General features: G+C 43.9%; 1 protein-coding gene across 3 annotated transcripts in view; it reads right to left on the reverse strand.

The window, feature by feature from the left end:
* The window catches only part of MBOAT2 (membrane bound O-acyltransferase domain containing 2), a 96518-nt gene extending 88813 nt beyond the window's left edge, over positions 1–7705 (reverse strand). For 2 of the 3 annotated variants that reach the window (XM_066235358.1, XM_066235357.1), the window contains exon 1: positions 7415–7705. In XM_066235358.1, the coding sequence (XP_066091455.1) occupies positions 7415–7489 (75 nt within the window). In that variant the 5' untranslated portion in view covers positions 7490–7705. The remainder of the gene's footprint in view (positions 1–7414) is intronic. The other variant, XM_066235366.1, reaches the window with a different exon arrangement.
* Positions 7706–11014: the final 3309 nt, after the last annotated feature.

Here is an 11014-nt window from a genome sequence, read left to right on the forward strand (position 1 = left end):
ACCCCCACGACTGCTTCCTAGGGATAAAGGGAAACAGACTGTTCAGCAGGGAAACTCACGTTCGTTGTCATTTTCAGGGCATGGGGCATATTGCTTAGCTGTTTCCAATTCAACAGAGAGGCAGATTAAACTCTTAGTGCTGACAACGTCTTCAAAATCTATTAGCCCGTTTCCTCCCCTACGTTTTTATTTCTATTCCCTCCAACTTCGTCCAAGAAGAATCTGGGGCAGCTTCTTGCGTTAAAGAAACAAAGAACTGTGGAACTTTAAAGCACAACACACATTTTACACAAGAGAAGGCTCACGTATAACGTTAGTGGAAGTGACAGGGCCTAAAATGCAGATTCAAGATCCCCAGCCATGGGCCTTCCTACACATAGGACTCTTCCACTCGCCAGCGGCTGGTCTCGGGGCTTCCGGGATCTCCTGATGAAGGCTGGTGCTCTCTCTGGGTGTAAAAGTTGACGTGTGAGACAAATTGGTTAAATATTTATGTCCTAAACCTAGAGCATTCGAATAGCCATTTTAAAATAAAGGGAACCTTTGGCTTCTTTTGTTGAGGATTCACCTTCTTTTAAAAGTCAGATTCTTAAAACAAGCTCAATAATGAGAGCTTCAGCTATTTCTTCATCTATGAAATGGGGTTCATCGTACCTCTGAACTGAAGGAGAGCTAAAGAGGTTCATGTTTTAAATGACTCTTTTTCCCTGATACAGTACTTTACTGCATTGACTGTCTGCATAGCACAGGGTGAAAACACACAAAAAAGTCTACCAGTAAACTAATCAAAAGGAAACAAGAGTTTTCATGGGCCTCTGCACTTCGCTCTTACACACACACACATGCTTCTCCCTGTCCCAACCATGACACCCCACATCAGTGTACGGGAAGTTCTTTCCCTCCACTTGCTCCTTCAAAAACACATTGACAGGCCCTGGCCAGTTGGCTCAGTGATAGAGCATCGGCCTAGCGTGCGGAAGTCCCGGGGCTCAGTGAAAGAGCGTCGGCCTGGCGTGCAGAAGTCCCGAGTTCGATTCCCAGCCAGCGCACACAGGAGAAGTGCCCATCCGCTTCTCCATCCCTCCCCCTCTCCTTCCTCTCTGTCTCTCTCTTCCCCTCCCGCAGCCAAGGCTCCATTGGAGCAAAGATGACCCGGGCACTGAGGATGGCTCTGTGGCCTCTGCCTCAGGTGCTAGAATGGCTCTGGATGCAACAGAGTGAGGCCCCGGATGGGCAGAGCATCGCCCCCTGGTGGGCATGCCGGGTGGATCCCGGTCAGGCACATGCGGGAGTCTGTCTGACTGCCTCCCCGTTTCCAGCTTCAGAATAAAAAACAAAAAACACATTGACAAACCTGATCTAAAACAATGAGCTACCAAAATTATGTGCCACATATTAAGACTATATATTAAAATTGACCTTTAACTCAAGGTCAAATATATATATAGATACATATACAGAGAGATATATTATACAGATTTATATAGAGATATATAGAGATATAAGCACAGGTATAGATACATAACTATATAGATAGCTACATAGACAGATATATAGTAGATATAGATATAGACATAGATAAATATAAATATAAATATTGATATATATATACATGTACTCCTGAAGCTAAATACTTCAAGTCTTGAATTTTATCTGACTTTGTAGGGTGCTGTGAGATGCAGTTAAATAATATAATGCAAAAGGAAGAAATCTGTAAACTGTAAGGTGTCAACCATTAGAATTATTGCCTGATAGTAATTGCAGGATGAATAATAACATAATAACAGGGCATCCTCCTTCCCCTTCCCATCTTCTTCTCCCTCCTCCAAACCTTTCAAAATACCTGACTCCCTCTAGCCCCTCTTCTTGCCCAAAAACCTGAGCACACAGTCCCTAAAACCATGACGCTGTCCTCAAATAGAACTAACTGTTCAATGAGCCCGTCTCATCCCTAATTGGCCATCTGCCAGGTATGTCATCCTATATGTCACATCACTAGGGAAATTTAGTCTAGTTTCACAGTAATTACAGCATCATGGGGAAATAAGGCAACAAAATGGTTAAAAGGAAAGGAAACAGATGTTTCTTTACAGATGTTAGTTAATGGATGTTAACTAGATTTATGGTGGTTATCATTTCACAATATATACAAATAACACATCATTATGGCATATACCTGAAACTAATATAATGTTACATTGTCATACCTCAATTAAAAAAAAAAAAAAAGGTCATTCTTCATGCACATCTGGATGCCAGTTTGCAGATGCTTCAAGAGCATCTTCCTCTCTAAAGAAAACATGGCATCTCCCGCATGGTCCTCGTCTGGGATTTCTGCATTGCTGGTTTTGCAACAGGAGAAGAGCTAATAAATCACATCTTTCAAAACCCCTGGCTTCCCCCTCCCCCAGGGAAGGAAGGAGGGACAGAGGAAAGAGGGAAGGGGAAGAGGGCTAGAGAGCAACCTCAGTCTGGTAACTCAGAGACTTAGGTAAATCAAATATGATAGAACAAATATGTTGCAGCTATTTAAAAAAAACAAAACTACACACAGGTTGATCTGGGACACTCAGTTATTCTCTCATGTTTAGTATTCCTTCTCGGACTCTTCTGAAAATTCACCACATCAGCAACTAATGAAGAACACGGCGACGTTCGGTGTGTCTGACCCTCCTCCACCCCGCACCTTTGCCCCTTGTCCTTGGCACAGCTCTCCCTGAGCTCAAATCCTCCTTAAACCCACCTCCATTTATCCCTTTACTGACTACTGCCCTAGAAATAGTCACCTAGAATGCAAGGCCCCGAGAGGGGAAACATCAGATGCTAGATATTTCCTATCTTAAAACATCATAGAACCTCACTTGATAACTATTCAATAGATTTTGTATTTGTATTTAAACATAAGGCCTACTGAACAAGTTCTATGGTCATCTCCAAGTCACACTGGAATTCCAGGAAAGATTAAACACCCAGGGGTCTAAGGCAAGATATTTTGCTTCTTCTCCTTGCCTGGCCTTATTGTAAAACATTTATTTCCTCCTTTCTCTCCTACCTCACCTGCAATGTATATTCTTATAGTATCCCGTACATACTAATAATTTCTATCATTTCCTAAATTCTGCACTCTAGTAAAATAGTTAAACAATTTTTCTGGCCCTGAGTCCTTTTTTTTCTGAGATCGAACAACTAGTTCTATAATCTCCTAAATTTTCAAAACACTGTTAATTAGCACATAACAAATGAACATACTAACAAGTTATATTTTTACACTTTGCATTTCCTGACTTGTCTTTTTCCTATTAAATCACACTATTTGATAGCAACCAATTCTTATGCTTTCTCTAACTAGGACTGACTCATTTACATATTACAAAAATTATTTTCTAGATTGCTCTAGTTTAAAATAGTAGCTAAATGACTTTATTCATCCAATTTTACAATGAGTTTTTAGTAATTCCAAGAATTTTATCAACAAAAAAGTTAACTGTTTATTGCTTCAAAGAAACAATTTATTATCACTATATAAAAAGTTAGGACAAAAAAGTTAAGGCTTTTGTTGATATTAATTCATTATTAAGGCTTGCTTAAAAAAACAAACAATCGAATTTAAAAATGAGCAGAGGACCTCAACAGACACTTCTCCAAGAGGACATACAGATGGCCAATAGACATATGAAAAGATGCTTAACATCACTAATCATGATAGAAAAGCAAATTAAAACAACAATGAAATATCATTTCACACCTGTCAGAATGGCTACCATCCATAAAATCAACAAACCAGGATGTGAAGAAAAGGGAATCACAGAGGTGGATTTAACAGCAGGTGCGTGCCCTGAGCCCCAACTTCTGAAGGGCCCCGCAAAACCCCAACTTTATACATTTTTCTAATGACACCAAGTTTGGTTTCATATGTGTAATTTTAACATTAATAGTACATAATATTTTTATTTATTTAAAAATATGATTAATATATATTTTTATTTTCCCTATTTCTCTCTTTTTTTTAAGGGGCCCAATATTTTCCTCTGCATCTGGGGCCTCAGCCCACCTTAATGTGCCTCTGGGGAACCCCATGCACTGTTGGTAGGAATGCAGATTGGTGTAGCCACTATGGAAAACAATGTGGAGGTTCCTCAAAACATTTAAAATGGGCTTGCCTTATGACTTAGTGATTTCACTTATAGGTATATATCCAAAGAAACCCAATACACTAATTCAAAAGGATATATGCACCCCTATGATCACTGCAGCATTATTTATAACAGCCAAGCCCATCAATAGACAAGTGGATAAAAAAAGCAGTAGTACATATACAGTGTGTCTATAACATCATGGTGCACTTTTGACCGTCACAGGAAAGCAACAAAAGGCGATAGAAATGTGAAATCTGCACCAAATAAAAGGAAAACCCTCCCAGTTTCTGTAGGATGATGTGGCAGCATGCGCGCATGCGCAGATGATGACATAACACAGTGTATACAGCGGAGCAGCCCACGGCCATGCCAGTCGAGATGTGGACAGTACAGAGGAAAGTTCAGTGTGTTCTGTGGCTCGCTAAATTCGAATCCGTGACCAAAGTGCAACGTGAAAATCGGCGAGTTTACAGGTATAACGAAGCACCACCACATAGGAATAACATTACTCGGTGGGATAAGCAGTTGAAGGAAACCGGCAGTTTGGTGGAGAAACCTCGTTCTGGTAGGCCATCAGTCAGTGACGAGTCTGTAGAGGCTACGAGATAGCTACCTAAGGAGCCCGAAAAAATCTGTGCGTGAGCCCACATCGAACTGCACTGAATAGGTATGAAACTGGGAGAGTTTTCCTTTTATTTGGTGCATTTTTCACATTTCTATTGTCTTTTGTTGCTTTCCTGTGACCGGTCAAAAGTGCACCATGACTTTACGAACACACTGTATATGTAATGGAATATTACTTGGCCGTAAAAAATAATCAAATCTTACCATTTGCAACAGCATGGATGGACCTAGAGGGTATTATGTCAAGCAGAGAAAGATAAATACTATATGATTTCACTTATATGTAAAATAAAAAATAAAAATAATGAACAGAGCCTGACCTGAGGTGGCACAGTGGGTATAAAAGTGTCGACCTGAAACACTGAGGTCGCCAGTTCAAAACCCTAGGCTTGCCTGATCAAGGCACATATGAGAGTTGATGCTTTCTGCTTCTCCACCCCTTCTCTCTCTCTGTCTCTTTCTCTCTCTCTCTGTCCCCTCTCTCTAAAATGAATAAATAAAATCTAAAAAATAAATAAATAAATGAACAGATAAAATAGAAACAGATTCATAGATACAGAGAAGAGACTGATGGCTGCCAGAAGGAAGGAGTTAGTGGTCAGGTGAGAAAGGTGAAGGGACTGAGAAGTACAGCTTGGTAGTTACAAAAGTCACGGGGATATAAAGTATAGCATAGGGAATATAGTTAACAATGTTGTATAACTATGTATGCTGCCAGGTGGGTGCCTGAAATGCCAGGGAATTACTCTATAAAGTATATGACTATCTAACCACTGTACACCTGAAACTAATACAAAATAATACTAATATATATAATTTTTTTTTCAAAATCCTATACACATGGCTCTACAAGTTCAAAGTAGTCCCAAGAGAATGAAGCCTGAAGCCTGTCCAAAGTGCCAAATCAAGACCGTAGATAATAAAGAAGGAAAGTCAAAATTCTTAGTCCCTGCCACCTTCCCTGGATTCCCCTGCTTATTTCAAGAACTGAAAAGAGCTTCCTCTGGGTTGCTGAGATGTTTAAAGGAGCTCATTAATATTAAATCACCTTGAAAAGATAACCTTCATATAAATGTAAAGGTATTAGCATTAGTAAAAAAAATTTCATCATGGTAGGAGGGGGGTGAGAGAGAGAGAGGAGACAAAGAGAATATGAATATACCTTTCTCCCTAAAATAAACCTTGCCTCTCATCAGCAAAAAAATTTTAAACTGGTATCTGCCCTGCATTTGCTGATACACTAGCAGCAACCTACTTAAGCCAGGGTGTAATACATAATACACTCAAAGGTCATACCCTGCTCTTCAGTTCAGAGATGTGAGGCTTCTCCTCAGGAAAACCCTAAGTTCTGATCAGCGTATTAATAAACAGAGGCAACTACTTCCATATAGTATACAATTCATTTCAACCCTGGCACTTTGATCAATTAGCCTCATACACTTGACCATGAACCAAAAGTTACGGCTGAAATATATAAGAATTCAGATATGAACCATCAGCTAACACGTTTTTACACTCGTTGGACACAGCCTCTATAAAAATTTTAAAACAGTGGAACACAAAGTTGTTAGTGCCAAAATGTTAGGCACAGGAGCTGTTCCCATCTTGCTGTTATGAAACCAAGTCCGGATGCAGAAGAATCCTGTATTTTAAGTGAAATTCCCCCCGTGACATCAATGACAGCTACACATTCAAGAGGACCGAGAACCTAGAGGCTAGAGTAATTATTATCTATCCCCATCAGCAACTTCCCTCAATTGTCACTCTGACAAAATACTTCCAAACTTTCTTTTCTGAGTGATCATGGCCCAGCTATCCTTATCCCAATACTGTTTATTTCACAATAATCCTCAGACCTGTCATACAAATTCAGTTGGCCTCATTTAAATGCCACCCTGCCCTAGACAGTGTCAAAGGCTTTTTCGGGGGGTAGAAGAAAAGCAGTGGGGTGGCTTCTTCTAGCTCCAAGTTTGCAACGTTTACCTAGAAATCTTTGGATTATTAACTCACTTTGACTTTTCTGCATAACCTCTGCCTTCCTCCCCAACTGTTGCCTGTCTCTTAAATTAAACCACACTTCAAAGCAAACTGTCCCAAAGCGCAGATGGCTGACCCCCAAGCTGGTCTCACCTACACAGACACGGGAGCGCGCGCGCGCGCACGCCATGTCTAACGCACTCTCCACCTGGGTACATCCACCCAGCCTCCCCGTGGGGCAGCGGGTGCCACGCGCGCAGGGCACGAACACCCGGGTTTTTCCGAAGCATAGCCTTTCTACGCTGTCTACACCGGTGCCCACACGCACTGAAGTGGCTTCGGGACTGCGATCTCCGCCGGCTCGCTGCACGCACGCCCTGGGTCTGGGCGCTGCCATGGCAGGGAGCAAGGCCAAGCATGCACACGCGCACGTCGGTGCCCCGAGCCCCCCACCCCGGGCGGCACGGGTACAGGCGGGGTGGGGGCTGGGTGGGCACGCCGGGAAGGGGCGGCCGGTGCCAGGCAGCGGGCGGACAATAACAGGCGGGTCGCCCCCCCTCCCTTCGGGGAGCAGCCCCCGCCCCAGCCCGCACCGCAGGTCCCGGCTCCCGCGCGGATGCCACACGGCCCCGGAGGGGGCGGCAAGGGCAAGATGCCAGCAGGGCCGCCTCAGGTACCTGGTCGATGGGCAGCTGCACGGCGTTGCTGAGGGGCTGCAGGAAGGTGGAGCCCGTGGTGCTGGTCGTGGCCATGGCTGGCCTGGCGCTCCGCCCGCCACGCTCAGGCCGCCCGCGCGCTCTGCCCGGCGCCGCCGAGGATGGGGATACACCCGGCGCGCCAGCCCCTTGGCCGCCCGCGATCGGGGCGGCACGGGGCGGGGTCGGGGAGGGGCCGGGGGCGGTGACCGGCCGGGCCCTGCCCCCCGCGCCGGAGCCCCGCGTCCCCACTCTAGCGCCCCAGACCGCCCGCGCGCCCGCCCCGCCCCCTGACTTCCAGCAGCTTCCAGCCGCCCCCTCCCCACCTCGCGCGCCCTCGCGCCAGACAGCCTTGCGGCCCAATCGGGGCGCGGCGCCCCGACAGCGGCAGCCAATCAGAGCGCGCCGGCCGCGCCACGCTCCGCCCCATGCCAGGCCCGGGCCGAGGGGCTTGGGGGTGGCGTGGCGGGGCTGCTCGTGAGTGGCGATGACCGGCGGGCGGAGGAGGGGGGGAAGGGCGGTGTGCTGGTCTTCGTCCCTTTATTCCGGTATTCCCGAGGGTCAGCGGCCACGGCACCTCTCTCCAGGAGGGACGGTGGACAACAAAGGAGAACCGAGTGGCCGCCAGACAAAGGGACGACGTGAGGGGCGCCGTCTAGCCAGCTCTGGGAGAAGTTGGGGACATAGCCTGGGCCCGGGAGGAGGAGGAGGACAACAAACCAAACCAGTGACTTAGGAAAGAAATCCCATTCAGGATTACTGTGAAACAGCCCAGACTTGAGGCCAGTTCCAGTTGTGCGTGCCTTTCGGTCACGCTCCAGCCAACCTGGACCTCCCAGGAGTGAGAGGCTCGGGTGGGGAAGACAGCCTCACCTGTACCTGCAGTGACCAACCTCCGGCGTAGGGTCCTGCCTTCCCCACGATGGAACGCTGTTTCTGAGCCTCTGCTCGTCCCTGAGTCGCTTCCATTGCCAGACCCTTCCAATGTGGGCTCTGTCCACCTACCCCGGTCAGTGTGGTGGCTTGTGTGTTACGTGCATGCCTAACCTACTTGCCCAAACTTAATCGAAGTAAAATCATTTGAGTTCCTTGAAAATGTGTCAACTTTTATTTAGAAGACTTCAAAAAAAAGGAAGAATGCCATAGACTGTCAAGAGAGCTCAAAAAAAGCCTAAATTTTTTAGTTGGAATCAGTAATGGTGAGTGACCAGAAGCTTTAAACGCTGCTTTGAAGGTGTTTTAACAGGTAATCCCAACAGCCTCATGAGATAGGGATGGAACCACCCTCAATCTTTGCTGAGCCACTGAAAAGTTAAGCCACTTGCCCAAGAGTGCACATCTAGTAAGAAAGGATTATGATCCAGGATATCTACCTTCTGTTTACATCTTAGCACAAGGTAAGTGCCTCACACTTAAACCCAGCCCAGAAATTCTCATCAATTCCCAGGTGCCCAGTCTCCTCCATTACTCCTGGAGAGCCTTGGATGATGAAGACCGCGCAGGCGCGCATACATAAGCTTCACTGAAACGCTTCTCTGGACCTCGGTTGTCCCTCTGGGAAGGAGGTGGATGAATTTGTTTCAGTCTCTCCCTGCCTAACATTCTTGGATCATGTGGTGAACTTAATCCCAGTCTCAGCTCTCCCTGGATAAGGGATGGAAGAGAGAATCAACCAACCAGAACCTTAATTCTCCCTGTAGGGTTCTAATACGAGTCTTAATCGATTAAAGAGCGAACCTATTAAATGGGCTGCTCATTGAACATATAATCTGGACCTCTCTCTTAATTTTAGGGAAAATTTCCCCCCTTTTTTTCCATTTTGGAGAAGTAAAGTATACAAGTGGCAGAGTGCATAAACTGAAGGAAATTTGAGATACTGTTAAAAAAAAACTAAAGGGTAGGTTTTAGCACGTTTTAATTTAGATTACAGTCTAAAGTAAGAAGTTTAAAGGTACACTCTCAGGTCTAGAACGAATAATGTCTACAAAAAGGAGATGCCTTAGGCTGCACTTTTTAGTAGCATATGAAAGAGCATAGTTCTCTGTTTGGGGTGACTACATAAAATTACTTTAATATCTACAACGGGAAGGGTTTTAGCCATCTGGAAAATTTGTGTCAGTCATAAAGCTATAGGTAAAATATAATATAGTATTAATAATAGCTTAAATTTTGCAGTCAGACAGATGTAGGTTTTCAGCCGTCGCTTTTATTTGCTGCAAGATCTTGGGTGAGTTACTTAACCATTCTAAGCCTCAGTTTCCTCCTGTGTAAACATGAGTGTACAAATAGCATAAATTATAATTCATAAAGTATAGGTCTTACCTACACAAAGAGATCCAAACTATGGTGCATGGTAAGTCTTAAAATGTTAATTACCACTCAAGAAATATAATGTATTGATAATTCTGAAAATAGAAACTGTTTTCTTATATTAAAACTACTACATTTTCATGTTTTTAATGAAGAAACTGAGACCCATATTTTAAGCTAGTCGCTCAGTGAAGATAGCATAGATGAGACAGCCTTCCTACCAATAACTGCTGATTATACTAAAACCTCTTACATGGTGATGAGAGGAGAAAGAATTGAACTAATTATGTGTAATGCCTCACTGTCCTTCAGATTACATCCATCCTATAAAAATGATTCTCACATTCTTAGTTCTTAAAAACGCACATTTATTGCATACTTGCTATGTTCAAGGAATGTGTAGGGTTCTAGGAAGAGTAAATGACACTTAACAATCAAAAGAAGAAACAGTCACACAAAACAGAGTGAAATGTTATCAGAAAAGTACCCATCTTTTCTGGGTGATCGCTTCGTAAGGTATATATTGATAAATGTCTAATCACTATGTTGTACACCTGAAACGAATATGATATTGTATTTCAATTGTAATTAGAAAATATTTTTTTTAAAAGGAAAAGTAGCAAATGAGGTCTTTTATTAAATGTTTTTGTTTTTTTTTAATAAATTTTTATTAATGGTAATGGGATGACATTAATAAATCAGGGTACATATATTCAAAGAAAACATGTCTAGGTTATTTTGTCATCAAATTATGTTGCAAACCCCTCGCCCAAAGTCAGATTGTCCTCCGTCACCCTCTATCTAGTTCTCTGTGCCCCTCCCCCTCCCCCTAACTCTCTCCCTCCCTCCCTCCCATGTCCTCCCTCCCCCCCCACCCTTGGTAACCACCACACTCTTGTCCATGTCTCTTAGTCTCATTTTTATGTTCCACCAATGTATGGAATCATGTAGTTCTTGTTTTTTTCTGATTTACTTATTTCACTCCTTATAATGTTATCAAGATCCCACCATTTTGCTGTAAATGATCTGATGTCATCATTTCTTATGGCTGAGTAGTATTCCATAGTGTATATGTGCCACATCTTCTTTATCCAGTCTTCTATTGAAGGGCTTTTTGGTTGTTTCCATGTCTTGGCCACTGTGAACAGTGCTGCAATGAACATGGGGCTACATGTGTCTTCACGTATCAATGTTTCTGAGGTTTTGGGGTATATACCCAGTAGAGGGATTGCTGGGTCATAAGGTAGTTCTATTTGCAGTTTTTTGAGGAAC

Source organism: Saccopteryx bilineata, chromosome 6, assembly GCF_036850765.1.
Source record: "Saccopteryx bilineata isolate mSacBil1 chromosome 6, mSacBil1_pri_phased_curated, whole genome shotgun sequence".
Classification (NCBI taxonomy): Eukaryota; Metazoa; Chordata; class Mammalia; order Chiroptera; family Emballonuridae; genus Saccopteryx; species Saccopteryx bilineata.